Source organism: Cheilinus undulatus, linkage group 3 (genome assembly GCF_018320785.1).
Source record: "Cheilinus undulatus linkage group 3, ASM1832078v1, whole genome shotgun sequence".
Taxonomy (NCBI): Eukaryota; Metazoa; Chordata; class Actinopteri; order Labriformes; family Labridae; genus Cheilinus; species Cheilinus undulatus.
The window spans coordinates 35,744,463-35,768,783 of NC_054867.1; the positions used below are offsets into that span (position 1 = coordinate 35,744,463).

The 24,321-nt window shown below is 38.3% G+C and overlaps 1 protein-coding gene across 4 annotated transcripts in view; it reads left to right on the forward strand.

Moving 5' to 3' along the window:
* kcnab2a (potassium voltage-gated channel subfamily A regulatory beta subunit 2a) overlaps positions 1–24,321 on the forward strand; it is a 151,441-nt gene that overhangs the window by 52,916 nt on the left and 74,204 nt on the right. For 3 of the 4 annotated variants that reach the window (XM_041782644.1, XM_041782645.1, XM_041782643.1), the window contains 2 exons: positions 9,481–9,648; positions 12,076–12,117. In XM_041782644.1, coding sequence (XP_041638578.1) covers positions 9,572–9,648; positions 12,076–12,117 — 119 coding nt within the window. In that variant the 5' untranslated portion in view covers positions 9,481–9,571. The remainder of the gene's footprint in view (positions 1–9,480; positions 9,649–12,075; positions 12,118–24,321) is intronic. The other variant, XM_041782646.1, reaches the window with a different exon arrangement.

Below are 24,321 nucleotides of genomic sequence, written 5' to 3' on the forward strand. Positions count from 1 at the left end.
TGTCATGTTGGATGTTACCCAGGTTTGGCTGGCCCTCCCCGATTGGAAGAAAGTTCCACCCTCCTCTCCTGATCCTCCTCTCAGCTGCCAGCTGAGAGGAGGATCAGGAGAGCCACATCCATTTCCTGAGAGGGGCGGAGTCAGACAGTTCATCAACATTTAAAGCCACAGACACAGAAACAGCTCATTATGAGCAGGCCTGAAACAGGATTTTTTTAGACATGCAAAAATCCAGTACTGATGTTTTTTCAGCAACAAACTTCACATGCATGTTTTGGTGACCTCTGTGACCAATATACACTTGTCTTAAAGGGTTAAATTATTTGACCTTTAAAACTGCCGTCACAGTAGTTATGGCCATATCAATTTTGTTAAATCGGCAAGGTGCATGTGACAAAATATTACCGTATCAATTTTTTTTTAACACAGCAGGCCTAATGTGTATAATGCAATACTATAGTAATTGCCATAGCTGATGTTATGTCCACATCTCCGTAGTTTAATAGTCTTAAGTGAGTAAAACACCTGCAAAACAGGCTAAACTAAGCAAATTTGAATTACCACAGCATGACGCATATTACAAAAACAGTGTTATCTTTAAAAGTACCAAAGAATGTGTCACGCAGTAAAATGGACAACTGTTTCAAATGTCAGCACATCAAATTTAGTTAGCAACAGCACTACATGGTGGTTAATTTTTGAATTTTTACTGACATAGGCCCATAATGCCGGTCTAATGTTGTGTCTTGTCAGTACCACAGCCACCTGCATGCTAACATTAGCCATTATTGGCAAACCAATTAAACATTGTTTCCAGAGAGTAATAAGAATGCACAGTGCCACACATCAGCAGCATTAAATTCTTTATGTAAAAGTTTGTAAATTAAATGATAGAGAACACAGTATCAGCGCCAAGGAGGTGTTATATTAGAGACAATTCTTTTTTATTCAGTAAAGGGTTTATTTTGGCTCTGCTTTAATTCTTCACCCAGTGTTGATGAAAACAACCCTGTGTTTAAAATGATAAAATTATCTCTAAGTGTAAAAAGTCGAAAAAAACTGCATGTGTGAAAATGAAATAAACATTTTCATGCCTCCAGCTCATCCTGTTCTTTCTATTTTTAATCTATCAGTGAAGTTCATGTACTTAATAGATTGTACAATTGCAGCAGAACAATTTGAACTGTCATGCTAACCTACTCTTTAGGAAAACAAATAACACTTGACACTTCAGGCTTAGTCCAGATCAACAGTAACAGTGATTCAAAAACACAAAGGGCTGCACTGGTGTGGGCGTGTTGCTACTTGCTACAGGGTACCTATGAGGAGATAAAATATAAACCAGGAAGTCCATTGTAAGGCTCATCAGACGCCTGGACTCTGAGTGATTCCTCTGTGCTTGACTAATAGCAAATTTTGGCTGCAAACATTGTGTTTTCTAAACTTAATAGAGAAGGATCGGACAGGAGCAGATGACAACAAACATGCTTCTTTTAAATGCTGAATATTTATAACAGCATCTCTGGCAAGCATGTTTCCCACAGCCAGTGCTGTTTTCCTCCTTTATCACTCCATCCTGCTATACTCTGATATCAGATCAGTCCTTGCTGTTTTTTTCTTTGTACTTCCTGTCTCTCTCTCCGTCTGCAGTTTTAATCTGCAAAGTGCACCTTGGACCATTAGTGCAGTAAATCTGAGCCCTCTAACTTGAGCCAGGATGAGTCTGTAGTGTACCGCATTGCTGCAGTCAGCAGCAGCATCCTCTCCGACTGCAGCTCACAACAGGCAGCTCTGTGAGGCTGGTGCATTGCTCTGCTGTGTGCTACAGTCTGCAATCAGATGTAAACACAAATGTTCTGTCTGGGATCTAAAAAGGCCCAAACAGATGATGGCTTACTAAATTAAACTGCAGCAGGGGCAAAAGCAGGCACAGGAGACTGTACTTCACATGGTAGTTCTTTTAAATCTTCCATTCAGGCACTAATTGGATAGAGCAGGTTCTCTTTTGCTATTTTCTTCAAAAGATCTTCATTGTAAGATTGATTGTATGTGATGTAATTACACAGAATGTGAATAATTCATAGTAATCAAGAATATATTGTATTGTGTGATGATTAAACCATAGGTACAAACAGGATGAGTGTAACACCCTTGTTAAAACTTGATTTCTTGTCTTATAATCTTACACAGTTTTCTGTTTGTGGTGCGTTGCTGCAAGCTGTGGTAATAATGAGTTAACACTTTTGGTATTATTAACTTTGTTGGTAGGTTTGTCAAGGCTTCTTCCAGGTACAGTGGCCCTAAGGGTCAAAGCACAATAACAAAAAAAGCACAACTATATTTCACAAATAAAATAACATCTCCAAGAGCTCTTTGCTTGTTTTAAGAAGAACTGTGGTCCATTTCTGATTACTGCCATTTTCCTACAGCTACATCAAAGCTAATAGCTACCTCAGCAGCCATTGGATAAACGGCAAACGCTTCCTGTAACGATTGCAAACCCATGCTGAAGCATACAGGGAGAAGAGTGAAAACCTCCTTTCCATCATGAAAAGCTTTCAGTGTTGCTCTCTGCCCTTATTATTAGTGTTGTTTGAATTCTTTTTTTCATACAAAAATCTGGTCAAGTTCTGGTAAAATTGACGCCATACTTGAGCTGTAGCCGAGCTAATCACCACACTGCTTTGCTTTGAGTAGAACTAAACCCCACCCATGGCTACTGCCTTGTTCTTCATAAATGACACTGATTGGTCCGTACAGTGTTCAGTTTGGCACAAACATTGTGGATTGGTGCTTTTCAAAATGGACTTTCCTGATGAAAGAGGTGGAGTCTGGCAAGTCCATCTATTATGCAAGGTGTTATAAGTTTACGGTCCTATGCTGTAATTACGTCAAACCAGTTAAATCTGCTTTTAAGTTTTTGTTTTTTTTCTGTCCTACTGAGTTTTGTTAAGCTGCTGCTTAAAACACCACATTTGCTGATATTGCTTTTTCATGCTTGAAGCATTATAACAACATAAAAAGTGGGGACATTCATTGCAGGAGCTTGTCAAAAATTTTGTCTTCATGGTCTAATTAAGAGATGGGCCAGATCCAATCCAATATCAATATCGGGATCCAATATTTATGTTACTCATTTATCAGACATAGGACTGCTGGCCTCGATCCATGTCACCAATCCAAATTCTGACATTTATGCCTGGCTGTGAAGGCACCGCACCGATATAATGCAGTGGTTAGCATAGCAGAGAGCTATGAAAGAGCAGCTTAGTCTGAGTCCAGTCTTCATATTTCGCTCTGACACTAAAGAGCAGTTAGATAACGTCGCTCGTTTGTGTCTGTGGGATTAATGTGAAGCACAGTAATGAGGTAAAAAGTTGTTCTCTCCTGTAAGTTTAACATTAAGTGTAGCATTAACAGCAACATTAAGCAAGCATACTCTGCTAGTCTGTCTGTGGCTTTAATACGAGCTGCAGCCACTCATATTACAATACTATATAAAAACTGTTTCAAGGTTTTAACTCATGACTTGCTTGTTTTAGGTCCATGATGATTCAAAGAAGCAGGCTGTAGCTTTCAGCGAGGTCAGATAAACTGCTTTAAAGAATGACAGCGAGGCTGACGGCAAACATGTTGGCCATTATTAAAGCAAATTTAAATAAATGATAAACATGGTACTTCTGACAAATCCTTCACAATAAAAGTCTATAGTTGTTGTTTTGCTTGACTGCTTTTATTTTGAATGGCCACATCAGGAAATGTAGAGTGTTAATAGTAGCTTGCATTTTGTCATTTCTTAGTTCAAAAACTTCACACTTGTTATTTCCTACAGTTATAGTCCCTAAATATATCCTGTTTGGCTGAATCATTTTTACCCATATGAAGAGTTTTTTTCTTTTTTTTTAGATATTTCTACATGTTTACTTTTTATAAAGTGTAACTTTTATTCTAAATGTTCAATTTGCTGCAGTAACCCTGTGATGCTGTTGGTTGTTTACAGTTACTGCTGCTGTTTTACCCTCTTATTTAATGTTTATTTGTATAGGAACAAGTATGAAGCAAGTAAACCTTTGCCACACACTACATCATTTATAGCCAGAGTTAATTTGCAATGCCCTGTTTTTACAATGCGTTGCATTTTGGATTACTTATTTTAAAACATTACATTTGTTGCTGCTACCATCTCCTCTTTGAAGCCAACACAAAATTTAGATGTATTTACTGGGAATAGTATTAAGTTCCTTGCATATTTGAATATTTTTGGTCTTTAGATAAGAAATAGTATTTCAAGTTTTGGATAGGACAGCTGAAGAGAGAGAGGTTTTATTGGAAGAGAGAGTGGAGGAAGTCATGCACCAAACATCACAGGGACCGGAAATTAATCCTGCAGCCAGTGTGTCGAAGACTACAGCCTCTATCTATAGGTGCCTGCTCTACCCACTGAGCCAAACTGGCACCCTAGTACAGGGTTTAAGTATCTTAAAGTGCTTCCTTGACCACAAGTCGTACCATGTTGCTTCTGTAAATATCTTGGGCATTACATGAGTTCAGACACTTTTAAGCATTGTCAAGAGATAACACCTGATTGCTGTGGCACCCATTAATGGCATCAGTCTGACAGGAAGAAGAGACAATTCTGTTTTTTAGCATTCATGTAGGTTCTCCTGGCTATGTGTGTCAGAGCAAAACTACTCTTTTGCGCTCCTTTTATTTATTTACCATCAGAGGTTGAGCAAATGATAGCCTCAGTTTTGCCTGTGCACTATAACCAGATACATATTTAAAACTGTTCATGATGGTACTGAAAAAATCTATTTTGTGGAGCCAGTAGTGCTGGTAATATCTGCTGAGGCAAAGGCTCATGAGCAGTTAAGCACCTTTGTTTTATTGTGTTTATTTTTGTTGTGTGATTCTACTGTATGTAGGGCTGGGACAGAATATTGATAAAGTAATGTTTGGTAGATACAAGTATATTTCCCTGGTGTCAAATATTTTAATATCAATGAGCTCCAATTTCTGTGGTCATTTGACTCATGAGTATGTCTCATGTCACTACTACATGAATTCTCAAGGTGGTCCTCGTGGCATGAATAAGAGTAATTGGACCAGAAATTAACTGGTCAAAGAAGAAGAAGACAGGATAATGTTGGACAGTGGTGTACAGCTGTGGCTCCCAACCTGGGGTCCGGGGACCCCTTGGGGGGGCGCCAAAGATCTCAGGGGGGGCCCGGGGCCCTGTCTGCTCTGATGTTGTCAAAATTAGATGTTCATGTATATATATATATAAAAACATGATTAGCAGCATATAGGGGCCAACCTAAATATTAAAAAGTAGGGAGAATTTGTTGATTTCTGATGAAAAAGGTCAAAATTTGGGTGGGGAAAAAAATCCAAATTTTGGAGATTATAAAGTCTTACATTTACATCATTTCAGAGTTTCAAAAACTTTTGGTCTTTATAATCTCAAAAAATCTAATCCAGGGTTCAGGCACATTTTGTGCTTTTAAAGTAAAAAAAAAATGCTTTTTTTTCTTATAGATTAACTTTTTAAACTTGATTTTTTTCTCTAAATTAGCATTTCCTCTTTCCTAGAGTGGCCCCAATACACTGTTGTAATGGGTAGTTTGGACACAGATCTTTAGTCAAGAACAAGTCTGTAAGGGCCTGTTATGTTGGGATTTTGTCAATGAAGACAATTACAAATGATGTGTACTTTTTTCCGAGTGGGTCCAAGAGGGGGCTTTGCTTTCTTAGATGCGAGTGGGGGGGACCCTCAGGAAAAAAAGGTTGGGAACCACCGGTGTAAAGAAATTAAAGGGATATTTTGGTATTTTTGAAGTTGGGATGTATAAGGTACTGTATAATAGTAGTTGTATTAGCCATAAGAGTTTTCAGTCTGCTGCACACTGAGGGAACCCTCAAGGGAGCTTGGCTCTATAGCGCTACAGAGGGGTACGGTTGCTCTGGATAATTTAGAAAACTTTAGGTCAGAACTGGCAACAAAACAAGCAAGCTTGCTAAAATGTATGCAAAACAGAAACGTTTTGAAACATTTATTTTTTTCTCCTGAAAGTCTCTGGAACTATTTTGTATAGCAACAATTAGACTACGTGTTTTTTCACCTCGCTGCACTGTTATCCTCTGACCAGCTGTTTGGCCCACAGAGCTGCAGCGGGGTCAAGTACCGGTTATTGGAGCCTACATGAAGTTTTTTTCTATTCACCTATTCACTGAAAATATTTACATTACAGGTGTGTGAAATATAGTAAGTGAATGGTGTAAAATGGCAAAAATATGATTATATACATACATATGTACTATGGAACATCGTCTTTTACACATTTAAAAGGACATTTTGGATACAAAAACAAAAGTGAGGAGTTATTTGCTGATTTTGACTTGATATATATTGACATAATACCTGTCTTTGTAACAAATCTCGTAAAGAGCACTTCCAGATATATTTGGCTCATATTGATGATGGAAATTTTTGCAAATATACTCTGAACATCTGTATCCTGGACACATGCTTGAGTACTTGCCTTTATTATGCAAGTTTGTGCTCATTGAGTAACTCGATGACCTTCAGCAAAGGACAGAACAGTTTTTTCTGTCTTTGTAGTCCCTGTTCATGCTTGTATCACATTATCATACATACTTTTTTCAGTAGTATCATTTGCTGTTTAGGTCTTCTTAAGCTCTGTGTCAAAAGCAAAAAGATGACAGATTATAGTGAAAATCCACCTAATTTCTTTAAGAAGAAAGTGATTTATATAGATTTATTTTTGTTGTCGTAACTTTAGTAATCCAAAAACAAATGACGTTCAATTTATGATCACCAGAGACAGAGAAAAGCTGAAAATCCCTTACAATAGATTTAAGGTATTAAGCCTCCACAAGAATATATGCTTTCATACAACCTGCTGTGTCCTCTGATCCACATCAATGATGGATAATCCAGCAGGACTTTGCTGTGCTGTGTTGTAGATCTGCTACTGCGCCTTTTACCTACCAGGGTCATGGCATCATCATCACCACCTGATAGCAGGTATGAGTGCTGTCCCATCCTGGTGTGATTGAAACCGACGAGTGGGGAGCGTTAAATGAGTCCTTGAAAACGCGGGACACCTTCTTCGCTGCCCGGGAAATTGATGGGAGGAGAAAGTCACCTTCATGTTATCATTACGATGTCACTTACAAGACATGGCTCACGTGAGTGCAGCCACCGGTGAAATAGGGTGGCCAGGCCAGGGTGACATAAATGCCACTCTCTCTGCGGCTTTCCCTGTTTGATTTTATCCACCAAAGTAAAACTAGGCTGAAGCTTCAGCGGTGCCGCTCACCTCCCTCTTCGGAAGCAGCGTTGGCTTAAATGTTCTCATGAGGTGTTTTAAATGTGTGTTAATGTCATCTGAGTGTACCTAACCACCCACCTAACCCTCATTGATGCCCAGCTCTTCTTGCTATAGCCCTCTCTACAGCAGTGACCTGCTTCTTTGGGCAGACACTTTGAATTATTCATAGAATCCAGTCGCTCTAAGCAGTGGATCAGCCACGGTTAGCTGTGGTGCACCCACATACGTGCAGCCAAGGGATGATGAAGCAGGCTCGAGATCTTCATAGGTGTTAACGTAGGTTGCATCTTGTAGCTTCCTGGCTCTTTGCTGCTAGAGCTTTTCCTGTACTGCTGTCATGCCATTATCCCTCCATCTTTTCTGATTATTACAGACCGATAAAACAACCTTTCATGGTGTAAAAATTCTAAAATCTAGTACTCCAGTTGGGGGAATCTACAGGGGCTACATTGGTTTGTTGTTTTATTCATTCAGCTCATGCTTGCAGAGTGTGCATACAACTCCATCTAGTGGTGGAGGAGTGTATGTAGCAGTCCTCTGAAGAAGGTGACCCAATGTCAAATCAACACACTCAAATGTATATTGTTGACAAATATTCTTCACAATTTGGCTCAGGTTGAATGATATTTGAGCAGCTAAATTATCATTATTGCTCCCTTTAAAGTATTTTTTTTTCAGTCATGCTGTTCAAAGCAGTTGTTTCAAAATGCTTTATCATGTGTAATCTGTATGTTATTGAGTGTTGTCTGTGGCTGCAGCATGGGTGAAGAGCCTGAGAAAAAATTCTCACTCTGTGAGAACTTATCTTATATTATCTTATCCTAGACTAGATCAGCCTTTAAATTTGTCAGCTGACTTACATTCAAGACTTTACTGTAAGGGAAAACTTAAGAGTAAGTGAAGAACATTGAAGTGAAAGTAAGAAAATAATCCAAAATACGACAATGTATGTTTCCTCTGCACATATTCTGAATTTGATCATGGTTCTGGGGGCTGGATGAGACTTTGTCGGGGGCCTGATGTGGCCCCTGGGCTGCCAGTTGATGATCACTGGTGTAGAGGAAACTCATCAAGAGAGCTAAAAACAGGGTTTTTATTAGGGGTTGGCTGATTATTGGCCTGGCCTTATTGATGCTGATATTTGGCATTTGGCTGATTATTGGAGTTAGAACTTTATTTTACTGATAATTAATCAAATGTATGAATGAAAAAGTGGACTCCTTGGCTCCAATGAAAGATGTGTCTTCCCCTATAGCTTGTTTTTAAAAATAGTGTTCTGTATACAACATAGTTGGATTGGTTTTATGTCACATGAGTACTACTAGCCAATCAACACTTAATCCTGGGTGCCACTGACAGTGAGCGTGTGGGATCATGTCCTGTTTTCCTGCTGCATCGGTGTTGCTCTGTGCCGTTTCTCATGCTGATAGAGGCCTTTCGTTTTATGATTGTCCAATTTTACTTTTGCCACATTTTGTAAAACGTAATATGCATATGAGTTCCAAATATTATTCTTTGGTCTCATGAATTCTGAATAAACAGTAAAGTTATCAGCCCTAAAAAACAGTATCAGCCGACCCCTCATTTTTTATTTTATACCTTAAGTTGTAAATTGATTCAGATATTCTAAAATTTGATGGATTCTTTCAATAGTTATGAACAAAGTAAGAAGTATAAATATAATTTGGGATGATGGTTGACCTGGTGGTTTGTTTGTGTGCCCCATTGAAGCTGGTGGCTGTCAGCTAATATATTGAGCAGCATGGTCCTAGCTATGTGAACCAATCCTTTGTCTCTTTAACCAGATAACGTTTTGAAAGAACTTCAATCGTTTGAACTGGGATGTAGTGTTGCACATGGTGATCAAATAGGACAGCACAGAGCAGGCTAGATAGATCTAAACAGCATTGCATATATATTACAAAGTTTAGTATGCTGTTGTTGACACTTGATAAATGAATACATGAATAATAAATACAACAAAAAATATAAAGTGCATGGACGAGCAGAGATAATTGAGTGAGCCGTACATCTATAGCCTAAGTGCAATGAATGCTAAAGTGTTTGTGGGGATTTGTTTCCAAAACAATATCACCTCATAAATGTACCTGCTTTTCTTTTCCAGAGGCCCTGATTGTTGAAAAACTGTACCCTGCAGTCCAGGTGAAAAAGCACCACCCCCGGCAGGCTGGCCACACCCCCTTCCTCCTGCCTCCATGTATCCTGAATCTACCACAGACTCCCCCGCTCGCCTCTCCCTCCGACAGACTGGCTCCCCTGGCATGATCTACAGGTCAGTTTATGGACCTACACAAAACATGTTGACGTCGCACATCATAACACATCAAATGGCTGGCTATATTGTGCAAAACATGTATTGAAGGTTACAGACATGATTTATGTCAACCATCACCATGATTCTTAGTTGATAAGTTTTAAAAATCAATACATATAAAGCATCAGGTATTTATCTACAGGTCCCACTGAAACACTAAAACGTTTTCAAATTGGGTTTTGACAATAAATCTCTCTAATTGTGACAGACAAAGGGGAAGTTAATCAATCTCTGTGCTGGTATGAAACTAGCTGCTTTTGGATCATGGAGTGAATCACATTTCCCTGTATTTCAGTTCTCCCTTGTTTCATTGTGTGTCACATTTACATAATGGTAACAGCAGTGTGTTCCTCCATGCCTAATTTATACAAATGACCCTGCACTCTGTTATTCCACCAGCATGTGGCGCCATAGACTCAACACTTTAAAAAACATCTGTTTCCCCTCTCCCTCTGAGGCAGCTGAATGGCTCTGTTTCATATCAACTCTATTGTGAGCAGATGGGTGCAGTGGCTGTGAGCTAAAAATTCTGTGATACTTCACTGACACCATTGGACGGCTACTGGACATTTGTCTTTATAGACTTGAGCAGCACAACAATTAAAGTGGATTCGATTTGACATGACATTTGATTTACTGTCACTGGGGAGATACTGAGACACACCACAGCAGCCTCAGTACCATTAATAATTTCTCTTAGTTAAATCCACTACTTTACAATAACATTTTCATGAAGGCAGTGTAATTTCCTTTTTATTGAAAACATAAAGGTAGTATTATAAAAATCCAGAGGTGTGGAAATTAAGAAATTAAAGCTCATTAGCTTGTAATGAGGAAAAGAATATGCCAGGCACACTTAGATGCTTTTACTTATTTGACTGTACATCTTGTTTGAAGACACTCAAGTATGTTTTTCTTTTCAGTGGTTCAGGTCAGATCTGCCGAGAAGAACATTTTCAGTCTAACAATTGTCATTTTCACTTGGCAATTTCTCGCCTGTGAAATTCAGTATGGATTGTGGTGGTTCAGCTCTAGGTCCACTTGTATTTAGTCTTTACATGCTTCCCCTTAGATCTGTAATCTGAAACACAATGGGGTAAGGTGAGAGGCAAAAATTGTTAAATTTGTTTATTGCTTTTAATGTTTGTTTTTATCTTCTTTAAGCACATTGCCTTTCCCTTTTTATAAAATTTGCTACATGAATAAAATTTATTTTAATTCAGTTGACTTGAATTCCCCATTAACAGATATTTATACCTATTACAAGTAATTCTGGCCTTTTCTAAAAATTATTTTTATTAATTGTTTTATGTAGGATTTGTATCTGGATCTGCCAATTGAATGTGGCTTAAAACAGTAAGTGTAACAAGATATTTTTATACCTCAGACCCTGCTATTCTCAGGGATAGTTTCCTTAGATGTTCTATACGTTCGATCTTTCTTGTGAATGTAATATCCCGAGAGTTCTTTTCAAACTGCACAAATGTCCACTCTAACTCTAGGAGGAACTGTTTCAACTATCCAGGTCCTAGGTCAAAGGCCTTTTCAAACTTTGCACAAATGTCCACTCTTACGCAAGGATGTACTGATTACATTTATGAGGTCAAAGGTCTGCGTGACCTCAAATTTTGTGAGCATAATAATTCTGCATGGAGGGATTTTTCTTGGATTTGGCACCAACCTGAACTTGGACTTGAGAGTGAACTGATGAATTTTTGGTGGTTAAAGGTCTCTGCCACCTCATATGTATTGTGAGGTCACTTTTTCTTTGCACCATATTGCAGCTTCTTAAAGAAATAAGATTTCTACCTGTCACGCTAACCTAAAAACATCAGCGCTTCCTCTTGTCCCACCACTCTACTTTCTCTGTCTGGTAATTATATGCTTCCTTGAGGCATGTAACCACCAGGCGATAGATATTGCTGGCTATAAATCTGACATTAATAAGCAAAAATGTAAAAAATAAACAGAAGTAAATGTGCTTAGATTTCAGTTTGCGGTGCCATGAAGCTGAATGTCAAGATGCACATGTGGACACTGTTTTAGAAAGTCCTTTCTATGTATGTATCTCTGAACTTTTCTATAAATCTAGCTGGACTGCTCCTGAAATCCTCTCAATCTAACCCCGTCTCCTGGTGTTGGTAGAAAACATGATGGTGCCCAGTAAAGATTTTATTGTGTGTGCTGTTTCTGATGCACTTTACCTGTCTGTAATTTGTCATGCTATTACCTTTGACTGTATTCTTCTATATGTCTGTCACAGGGTGCTCTGTTTTCTTTTGCCACTTTTATGTCTGCCAGATATTCTGCTACCACTAACTTCCTCTCTTTCATGCCTATATTAACCCAAGCTTTCCTCTTTCCTCTCCCTTGTGCTGCCTTCAGCGCCCGTTATGGGAGCCCCAAACGACAGCTGCAGTTCTACAGGTACCTGTCTGTCTCCGTCTCCGTCAGTCATTCTGTTTCCAAGCAGCATGTCTTTCTTAATTCGTTTTGTCATTTTTATGTCATTTTTGGTCTTATTTCACTGTAGTAACCTTGCTTTAGAGACTTTATGTTCTGTCATTTAAAACCATGTATCCATTAGTAAACCTCTGCAGTATAGATAACACTTATCATCTACTATTTAGCTGGTAAAGCACTATGCAGCTTAAACCTGATATGGGTGATGAAAGATACGGTTGCAAGGTTGCTCACAAAACCCATGAATCAACAATAACTGAGTTTGAACCTTTTTTTTTTGTCATTTTCTGTCATTTTTTTGACATTTGAGACATCTGCTGTTGACCAGCCTCATTATGTGATGAAGATGCTTACTTCATTTCCAGACATTAACTTTGGCATCATCAAGCAGATTTGTATTTCCTCTATTCATCATTTCTATAAGAAACTGTTTTCCCCTTAGGGGATTTCAAGCAGCCTTAAAAGCCACTGATGTTTTGACCAGTGTTGTTGATGATGGGATGATGTTCCCTTGGAGTTGGGTTACTTGTAGTCACTCTTCCAGTAGTGTGTCTTCAGCTGGTCCATCCTTTTTGCCACTGTAGCGTAGGATCATGTTTTATGGACTTAAATCAGGCCTTATTCTGCTGATACAGTAATAAAAAAACCCTGACTACGTGGCTGCACTTGTAATGAGCTCACTATCAGATTTTTATCTTGGCGCCTCGCACATTTCTGTTCTTTTAAAGTGCAAAGCGTCCTACTAGCTGCTCCCTTGGTCTGCGTCGGGGGATCGATTCTGCCTGCTATCTCTGTCTGTCCATCACTCCAGCTGCTGCTAAGGAGGAAATTTTACTTCTAATTTTACTTCTTTTTGGTTACTGTAGAAAAAATTGAATCTTATTATACTGTTTTGTCTCCTTAAAGATCATTTTCAGCGAACCTCTTAAATTGTCATCTTGTTCTCTGTGAATGTCACATGGCCTGTTAAGAGCCATGTTATGTGAGCTTTTATGATTCTGAACTAAAAATGCTTTTAGACAAGTATTTCCGGCTTTAAGCTGTTGTTAAACCATTTTACAGTTTTCAGAAAACTGAGTGCTTCAAATCATGGCTGACCATTACAGGTCCCTTGTGTACAAATTAAGGGAACATGTTATTGATGTACATTTATTCTAAAGCACATTTATGCAGTAGTTTTATGATCAGTTAAGCAATTCTGTGACCAGTATTGCATCACCCTGAGCTCACTCATTTGATCTGTAAAACTGATTTCACAAAATTGACACAGGAAAATGAACAAGGTTATAGAAGTTTGACAAATCACTACATCTATGGGTGAAGTCCCTTTTCATTCACTTGATCAGTTGATGTAATTCAGTCAGGAACACTCTTGTCATACATTTGTTTTATTGCAAAATGGTTATACAGTTTTCTTCTTGGCAGAGAAAGCTCTGCTCAAAAGATGCTCCCTGCATTAGTCAAGCTGCATGCTTTGACTTTCCAGGGACTGCATGGCTAGAAACCCCCCTATGGATAAATACATTTATGCCAATGCTAATTGAATACAAGAATGTTAGTTCAAAAGCAATTATAGTAGCATGACTCTGACTATGAGGGTGCAAAAAGCTTGATGCTATAGACGAGGAGGCTGAGGTGGAGGAGGTTCAGCTTTGCCAGCAGCAGTGTGGTGCATCAGAATTGATGCAAGCAGGGATTAGTGAGAAGTACGTCATGTATAAGTACAGCAGTGTATTGAGAGAGAGAGCTGTGATTGGCTGTTGGAGCTGAGAGGCGATAATTAGGATCATATAACTGTCAGCTGATCACAGCTGGGTGTATGACTACTGTGTGCTGCAGGGACTAACACTAGGCTTCATTTAAACAACAAACTTTTTGATAGTAGGGTCTACTCCCAATGCCACTACTACTGTCAGTGATAACATCCTTTTGTACTTAGATTACCCTTTTTACTTATCATGTGTCATTTTTCGCTTAATATTTTATAATTCTGTTTATACTGTATGCTTTATGTTTTTAGTTGATAATTTATGGTATTTTGTATAATCTTGTTTGTAGGGGTGCACAATATTATCCAAATTTTATCGTTATAAGTAATTATAAGTAGTTAAAAATGTTAGTCATTGGTTTTGGCAGTTAAGAAAATTTCTGCCAATATTTACAATTGGCATATTTGCTATAAATATCAGTTAAACGTATGAATAAGTTTGTGCAGTTTTAGGCAGGCCTTATTCTAAGTCTTAGTCTTTGTTTTCTTTAAATTATAGTTTAAGGACTAAAGTTTTAGGTCTTAAAGACATATTTAATCGGTATCAGTACTGGCAAAAATCCAATTCCGTGCATCCCTACATTTTTGTGCAGTAACATTAGAGCAACTAACATTAACGCTATAACGATCCACAACGGTGGGCAAACTCATACAAAAGCAGGTCAGCAGAATAGTGCTTTATCATGCTTTAGCAAAGTACTGGGCAACTGTCCCAGTGTGCGAGTGCACTCTTAAACTCTTAAACACTCTTGAACTATTTTAAAAGACTGAAGCTCACAGAGTAGGTATTAGGCATATTTAGTAGTCTAATGTTGCAAGGAACCATTTATAGTTTTAACTTTGGTATGAACTAAAACTGTAGGATTAATCTCATTATAATCGCTGATGCTTGAAAACGCAGCATATCCCAACAAGCTCACCATTATTTTGACAAAAATACCTTTAAAACAAGCTGTATGCCATAATATTGGGTATAAATGAAATATTGATGGTTGTAATTGTGATTAATTGTTGGGTCTTTAACAGCATAACTGGTCACCTATTTTTATCAGAAGTGCTTTTAGAGGGTTAAAGATTAATTTGCCATTTTCCCTATTTAAATAAAACCCTCAAGATTAACTTAAATTTCCTTGGAAAATGTCTCAAGGTTTGGAAAATTTTTATTTTGAAGTAAATTTACCCTTGAGCTAACAATTCGATCCTTCTTACATTTGTGCCTTTTGGGAGAAGTTTTTGTATCCAATTATGGGACATGAGGGGGCGTTTTAAACCTTCAAACTAAAAGTGGGATTGTCTCAGAGAGGCTCTTTATTTTCTGTTTGTGGAGTTTCACTCAGAGCCATCATCCTAACAAGCTCTTTCATTACTGCTGGTCCACTGTCTAGGGAGCTCATTATTTCATAATGTCCAATGGGATTTCAGCAGAAACTTTAATGAACTTTAATGAAAACCTTTTTAATTTGATGTTTTTAATCCATCATCCATTTAATGCCACTTATCAGAGAGAAAGACTTGTTCATCGAATTAATTATTTCATTCTGCATTACAGCAAAAAACTTTAATAAATGACCAGAATGAATGCTACTTTAGACTCAATCCAACTTGGTATTATATTTATTATTACAAACTAAGCAGAATGGTTGATGCACTGCAGCCTGTTCCTGTCCCTCGCTGTAGCCTCAGCGTTCCAGACTCTGATGGATGCAGTGATGGTGATGATAGAAGTGCAGCATCATCATCACTGATAGTTTAAATGTCTTCATCTGCTGCATGAATTACAACCTCTATTAGGCTTTTTGATGAGGGGTCTGATGTTCAGCTCACACTTGAGGTCCCGTTTTGTGAGGTTCCCCAGAAGGTGGAAAGAGTCCACAGTGGAAACTTGGGAGTCACAGAGGGTTATGGGGCGAGGGCGCTAGCACTGCCTTCAGAGTATTGAGCTCAAGGTTGTTCTGACCGCACCAGGTCACTAGATGGTAGGGGTGGGAATCAGTAGTGGCCCCATGATACAATGTTATCACGATATTTTGGTCATGATTCGGTATTATTGCGATTTTACACATTTTACAATACAGTGAGTATTGCAATACCATATACTGCGATATATTGCAATCTGTACCACTTTTTCAACTGTTTAGCTGATTTAGCATTAGTCTTGCCCTCATGTTTGTTGTATTTCCGTAGTATTTTATTTTCATGTAGCACTTCTTGCAAACCTCGTGTCGTGTCTTTCCAATTCGTGCCCTGCTTGCATTGATAATGTCCTTCTCCTGCTGCTGCCATGTTTTTGTTGTACTGACTTTCTCCTGCTCTGTGACCGTCACCTCTGCGACCTCACTGGACAAACAATTGATTTTAATTTTCCGTTATCATAGACTTCAGTTCATATTAGCAATTAATTTGAAAAAATCAATACTTGGTGGACGAGACGATACGATATATCACCAGACAAAATATCGCGATACTTTGCTGTATCTCCCAACCCTACTAGATGGACCACCTCCCACCTGTAGGCAGACTCTTTCCCTCCAGAGATGAGTCCAATGAGGGTTGTATTGTCTATGAACATCAGGATCTTGACAGACAGGTGACTGGAGATGCAGCCGCTGGTGTACAAGTTGGTGTAACTATTGACTTATTGTGTAATAATGAGTAATTATAATTAGTGCTGACAGCCCTAGTTTTTACCTTTATTTATGTTAAAAATTTGGCAATTTTTTAGCTTCCATACAGCACACTGTTGCAGAATAGGCACTTGTTACTACAACAAATAAAACACAAAAATAAAATATAATGAAAAGAAAGCAGAGAGAATCAGAAATCAAGGTATGTATGGTTTAAAATCAATAAGACTTTTCTATCTAAATTCATTTCAGTGATTTCTTGATTCCCTCACTGGCCAGACTGTCTCATTTCAGATCAGCCAGTGTATTTTAAGGCCAACACTTCTAACTTGAAATGGGAAATTCAAAATGAAGCTGTTTCCCAATTACTGTTTACTGATAGTAAAAAAAAACATGTCATTAGATATTCCAGGCAGTTCATTTTGCATTGAGAATGACAAAAAGAATACGAAAAACAAACAGTTTCCCATTTTTCTTTCCTTTTCTAAAAAAAATTTGAAAAAAAAAAGTTTAATTTTTTTATTTTTACATTTTTGTGTTCTGATCAAAGAGGAAAGGTCAAGGAACAGAAAATTGGCTATGTAACATCTTTTTTTCCCTCAGCACCTGCAGCAGGTCCCACATACAGGAATTAAACGGATGTTACATCAGCAGTTCAACATTCTTTGATATTCCCTTTTTGATCAGAGGACAAAAAAAAAAGAAAAAAAAAACTTTTTTTTTAACAATTCTTTTGGAAAAATGAAACAGGGAAACAACAACAACATAAAAAACCTGAAAAACAGTTCTTAATTATTTCTTCTTATTATTTTTCAATCCCCAACTTAATTATACTAGCTATATTAACTGTATTACTATATTAACTAGCTGAAAGGTCAAGGTCATGGTTTTCCATGTTTTGTTCTCCTATGTTTTGTAATAATCGTGAAACAGCTTGTTTCTTGATTTTTGGATTTTTCATTTCAAACCATTTGCCTTATTGACCTATGTTGAATAGTATTCTGTCATACAGTATCACATTAAAATTTAACATACCTAAGCTTATCTTAAATTTTCATACTGTACTGTATACTGCATTGGTTCCTAACCTGGGGTCTGGGACCCCCCGGGGGGGCGCCAGATATCTTAGGGGGGGGCGTGAGGCTTTGTCTGCTAAAATTAGATTTGCAAATATTGACTAAAACCATGATAACGTAGTTATTAAGTAGTTTATACAAAGGTCTTTTTACAAGAAAAACATGCATCTGCCTTTTTTTAGGGTTTTATCAGTTAAACGATTTAAATCTAAGTTGATTTTTGATGGCAGTGTGTCACTTTTATTTTTCTCTTGGGTGCTGGGGAGGGCTCTGCTTTTCTGACACATATGTAGGTGGAGCCCCAAGGAAAAATGGTTGGGAAGCACAGGTATACTGCATCATATTACATATTGTGTCTTTTAGGATTTACCCTGTGATTTCCACTCATACCGTATATCGTGTCATAAATGTAATGTAATAAATGTAATGTACACAGATGTAAATGAGGGGTCTACCACTGTTTTTACTTGTCTAGGTTATTTTCTCATTGTAGTGTAGAAGAGTATTTGAGCACAGTTTTATCTACTCTTTTAGGGTTTTAGAGCTCTCCTAATGCGGTGACACTCTGGTGTAACCTTGACCTAAACAAAAGGCTGCTGGGATACAGAAAGATGGTTTTTAACTGGTGTGGTTTCCATAATGCCTTGGTTAGAGCGTATTTGAGCATGCTTTGTGGTTTTTCTTTTACTGTGTGTGTCTTTTTGTGTGTCTGTGTGTAAGTGTATGTACAGTTTGTGTTTTCTCAGCTCTGTTTTTGTGTATGTGTCTCATGTGCACACAACACTCAGGCCCTCATTATTGTCCAGCTCTTAGTATTCTTTCCTGTGGAACAACAATCAGAGGCTTTTAGCGCAAAAGCTTTGGTGAATAATTCAGGCCTGATATTATTTGCTGCGGTTAGCAGAAACACGACGGGCCACTAAACGACATAAATGGATTTCTTCCATGAGATCTGGCGGGGAGGGGAGGAGGAGAGGTGTTGCTTGTGGTGATAGAGTACGGTCCGAGCAGCAAGGGGAGGGAAGAGATGCACTCTTCTTATATACTAATTGGTTTAGAAGCTTCCTAGTAAGACACTCCCAGTTTGGGTGGACCCGCTCCTTCGCTGTCTGCAGTGTGTGTTTATAAGAGCAGACTGGCACCCCGCAACCTCGCTCATGAGCCGACCCCCAAGAAACCGGGTGAGTTTGAGGAAAGATTTGCACTCTGGACTGCATCAGGAGTGTGTGTGCGTGTATGTTTCATGTGTGGGATTGGCAGAGTGATGCCGAGTGTGTGAGTGTGAGCGGATGCATGCTGCCTATTGCTTGAAATCTCCTCTTTGTGTTTGTGTGTTAGCGAGAGAAATACTTTAGAGACTTTTTGTATAAATAGACAATTTTTGAGGAAAACTTAAAACTTGATGGTATAAAAAGTTGGACTATTTTTTTTAATTCGGCCTCAATGCCTTAAAAAAATCCTACTGGACTTGTTTACAGTTTTTATTTTGTGGAAAGTCAAGATTTTTTTTTAGATTCAACGTAGTTGTATCATTGCTAAGCTTTAAAGAGGTGGTTATAAAGAGTATAGAGTAACTTTGCTTTATCTTTGAGTGGTGTTATGCACTGAGGAAAAGAAAGTGCTGATCAAGTGTTGTTTTTGTCAATGGACTTTTTAAAGGATCAATAGAGTGCAGAGCCTGTAATGGTGTTCAAACTAGCAGTAATTATCATTTCAAAGTACATCATATAGTCTATGGGTTAACAGTGACTCAGGCTGATGTAACTATAAAGGAGGGTAGAGTTTAAAATCATATTTTGGATAAAGTCTTTATTTTTACTCAATCTATTTTTATGTTTCTTTTTTGTTATTATTTTAAGATTATTTGAATAACCTTTTTTAAAATGTTTATGTCATAATACATTTAAGATTTGTCAGAAGCTCCATGGGAGATTTAATCTTTGCTTTGCTGATATCAGCTTAATGGTTTTTTGGTAATTGAATCATCTTATTATTAACACAAATACAAAATGGGTTTAAAGCGATGCATACAGTACAATATATTTTTAGAAGGACATTACACAGGGATTTAATTCAGCATGTTTATTAAAAGTTTTTTTTATTTCTTTTGTAAAGAAAGTAGCACTTTTATTGAAAATATCCTGAGATTTTTTTTCTTTCTAAATTATGTAACATTTAAAGTTACATTTAGCATGTAACTTTATACTAAAGCAACAAATCTCTGCAGGTCACATGACTGTATATTGTTAACCATACTGTCAAAGTTTTTAAAACTGCTGTGCATTGCTTTACTTTTATCACAAAAGTGTATTTGGATCAGTGCTCTGCAGTAATGTTGAAACTGACACAATGCTGCCCCCTGTGGATGAAAATCAGGACAACACTCCTTATGAATCTGTTAAAAATTTGAGCAAAATCAAAAAAGGAATGCACATAACAAATGATAGAAAACTAAATGTTGAGAGCAAATCATATTTTTTAATAATCATGAAACCCTGAAGATGAAGGAGGAATTAGCCATGCATTTCAGATTTTTATTGCAGGGGCATGTCCTGCAGTTGTTGAATTTGTCCAGCTCTTTCAGACAAGATGAGCTTTTGTGCCTTTTTCATTTAATTTAATTTCATTATTAATTATGGACTAATCCAGGAATGTCTTCTAATTAGCTGCCCCTCATACTCTAATTAGAGCATCATTCTTAAATAAAAAAATGTAGGAATGTGTCCATCCTGCCCATTTTGGTCTGGTGCATGTTTGAATGCCCCCTTTTTACAGACAGCATGTGCCCTCTTTAGTCCTGCTCTTTAATCAACAGCAAGTCACCTGAAAAGCTCCCTATCAGTGTAACCCTGTCATTGTGTACCTGTCGGGGGAGGGTGGTGCGGGCCGATGTTGTACGACTCTGATTACAGGATGCATGGCTGTGTGCTGCCCAGAGCAGGAGGGCTGTTTTTTTACGGGAGCAGGTGCTATTTAAGGAGGTGGCTGTGTCCTGCTGGCTCCTCGCTCTGTCCATGTCCCTACTTTCTTGTTCACTGCACGGGTCGCCTCAGCATCCCAAGTAGGAGGAGGAGGAGAAGGAGAGAGAAGTGGGAAAGGGGTGCATGTTTGCAGGAGGGTACGCAGGTGGCCCCTCGGGGCCTCCCGGTGGGCGCAAGTCAAGTCATTGTCCCCCTGAAAACCTGCAGATTCCCAAACCGGCAGCGCCAGGCAGCGGCGTTCGGAAGAGCAGCAGCAGTGGCAGCGGCAAGATGTTGTCTATGACTTACAGCGAGAGCATACGGAGCGGGATCAACCGCTACCACTCGGACCAAGGGCTGAATCAGCCGCCGGCTCGGCCCCCCGACCAGGCCGAGCTGCAGAGACTCCGGGAACAGAGAGTGGCTGCTCAGATTAAGAACATGGAGGACTTCCTGAAGATGAACTGCCTGGCTCTAGAGGAGTGTGTGTCCTATCAGACAGGCATGAAGTACAGGTAAGAGAGGCAGAGTCTGACCAGAGATCAGGATACTACAGAGACAAGGGCAGTGGGGCTGAGCGCCAGCAGGTGAGCGCAGCTGGTTGAGGAAGTTCAGATTATAAAAGGTTTTTGATCTGCTGTCTGCAATCGTTTTGGTGTTTCTGTTGACTATAGCCCCAGAAATTGATTTATTGTTTGCTGTTTATTTAATCTAGATAGCTGTTCTCATCTGAGACAGATTTGCTGACAGGAACATGTTTTTCTTTTTAAAATTATTATTATTTTTGTTGATATCCGAACAGTCGGTTGTAATGGCTAATAACAGCACAGTTTATCCTCTGGTCAGACTGCACTCATGTGAAGATACTGGAGCTCAGGTTTTATTTTAATCATCTAGGTCGATGGCATATTGGCCCAACTACATTGGAAGGACAGACTGCTCCATAAGGAGTTACCTGGCCCCCTAAAATTTCACTCAGATTTTCTCTCCCTTTCCCTTTTGATCCATCTGTAAGCCTTCCTTATTCTTGAACTATTCTGTCATGCTTACCAGTTTCCTGATGTAAAACAATGGAAATAAGTCCTTAACATAGACGTGGTGTAAATAACATTCATGTAACTGTATTATCTGTTCATACTATTATATATCTTTAAAAATGATCTCTGCTTGATAAGCTATGTTTTCTGAACAAATTTCATGAGTTACACTCAACAATATCAGTGACAGAGTTATCTAAACATTTACTTAATTTCATAATCATAATCTCATTAGCTAAATATTACTAAATCATGGTGAAATAGTCTGATATTCAAGTTTGTTTTATGTCAGCTTTATATTTTTGATAACTATAAAGTTGAGTTAAACCCCCTCAGCACTTATAGCTCTTAAGCTTAAATACAGTGTGCAACTCAGCGTCAATGCAATATTAGAGAGTAGCTACCAGCCTTAAAGACACACTTTTAAATTAAAAAAAAAAAAAAAACATAAGCAGAAGTAGAAGCAGTAGGGTCAAGTATGTATATGTGAATTTTGAGGCTGTAAAATGATTAAAACTTTTAATTGCAACTAATCCTAAAATTTCAGGTTTCAACCCTAATTAAATTCCACTGTTTTGCATTTAAAACTGTTATTTCAGTTTTGACTTTTGTACTGTCTTAAATAAAGGGTAACTGACTTCCTGTTTTGATATAGGCCTGCTCTTATTTTGAAAGAAAATAACAAACTCTGAGTTAATAAAATCTTGGAATTTTGCATTTTGCGTGTTTCTACAATACCAGAGAAGGGACCAAAAACCAGATACACATTTTTACATTCCGCTGGTTGCTGCATTTACCACTAGAGACATGAACATCGCAATCTAGAATCTGACTTTTAGATGTTGCTCATATTCCCAATTTTACAGACTGCACCTTTAAGGAATTGTGAACAATGGTACAGAAGTGCTGCTGAAAGGAGATGTTGCAGTGGTCGAACCAAATTGTGCTGAAATAAATGAATTAAATAGCATTAAATGAATTAAAATAAATGTATACACTTACTATGGACCTACTTTAAATGAGATTAATACATTGATGCTGAAGGTCCTGGGTTTATTAATTTGAAAAGGAAGATGTGCAACTGTAAAGGCATTTTTTGGCCATTTGAGTGACTGATTGAGTGCTGCTATGGCTTTGGGGATAAAACTGTTCTTATACTTGCCAATGTAGAGACAACTTTTGATATCCAGCATATTATATAAAGAATCAGTATATAGGGTATCAAATATTAGCTATAGATGACACCCCTGTGCAGAATAAAGTTTTTTCTTTTGGTCTGTGCCATCAGCCAGATGACAGGAACATGTTTTTTCATGCACTGCTGCTCTTCAAAGGTTTGAACCATGCACTGGGTTTAGCAGCTGTTGTGTTGGCTAATAAGGCTGTTTAGCTGATGTTATTGTCTTGGACATGGATAGCTTTCCCCACACAGGCATGACTGCTGTTGTTTTTGACTCAGACCAGTGACTGGAACGCGGGCATGGCAGCCTCCTGCTACTATGTCTGGGTTGACCAAGTTTTACTCTTGACTAGAGGCAGTGTTATGTGTCACATCACTGACATCATACTCTGCCAGTAGTACCTCTGTTGTGTAAAGCTCAGTCACTTGCCCATTACAGGCTTGGATACAGCGTTGTAAGCATGCATGTAAAAAGTGTATGACACTAGCTGTTTATTTTTGATCAGCAGCTTTTTGTTCAATCAAATGGATCTTATAAAATAATCTCTCTGTGTGCTGTGATGTGATTAACTGTCAGTATTGGTTTACTACTGGAGTCGTAGCTCATCTGACATCCTGACAGGATAAGACCTTTCTCGTATCAGGATCACCTGCAATTTAGTAATTGGTGCTGTAATTGGGTCAGCATGTACATGCAACCTCTGACTCAAACTCATCATTATTTCAAGTGTGTGGTCAGGAAAAACACTCCAGCATCATTCAGAGCTGCTTTTTGCTATTCTTAGCACTGCCACTGAAAAATATGTTTAGTCCTCATCTTCTTTTTAGAAGTTTCTGTCTGCTTGAAAAACTATCAAACAATGATTATGCTTTGTTCTTTTCAGACTTTTCAGACTCATATTGTTGTAGCTGGGAGAAGTCAAATAGTTAAATTGATCTTTTTATCTGCAATGATCTGTGCTTTAAACATGACGTTGTTTCAAATAGAACAGAATGATCAGTCTTCTCTTTAATGTCGCCCTTGAAACTTAATCCTATCTCGGCAGGCGTATTTGGACTCTGGAACACTTTCCCTTTAGTGTCCGTGTCCTGACGGAGCCAGGCAGTAGGTAAAGGAGCCAGCTAGAGTTCAGTCAGACAAGACAGGAAGCTTTATGGAGCTGTATGGAGGTAGACCAGCGTAGTATGGATTTCTGGAATGAATGAGCACTAATGGACAGTGGTAATGACCTCCACTCAGGTGTTCATACATGCAAAGCTATTCCTGACTGTCAGTGTTTCTTAATGTACCCTTACCCCCTTCCTGTTCATAGAGAATAGCTTTGATGTGCAGGACATGCAATATCTAGGAACATTAGAATAAAGCAGTTTGTTTCAAGTATGTTTGGAAAAGCTTTACAAAAAAAAAAAAGCACGGTTGTTAAATTGCTACCCAATGGTCTGTTTGACAGGTTTATGTAAAGATGCATTAATGAGGGTTTACCACCAGGGGGCAGACAAACGTTTAATAAAGAGGCTGATGC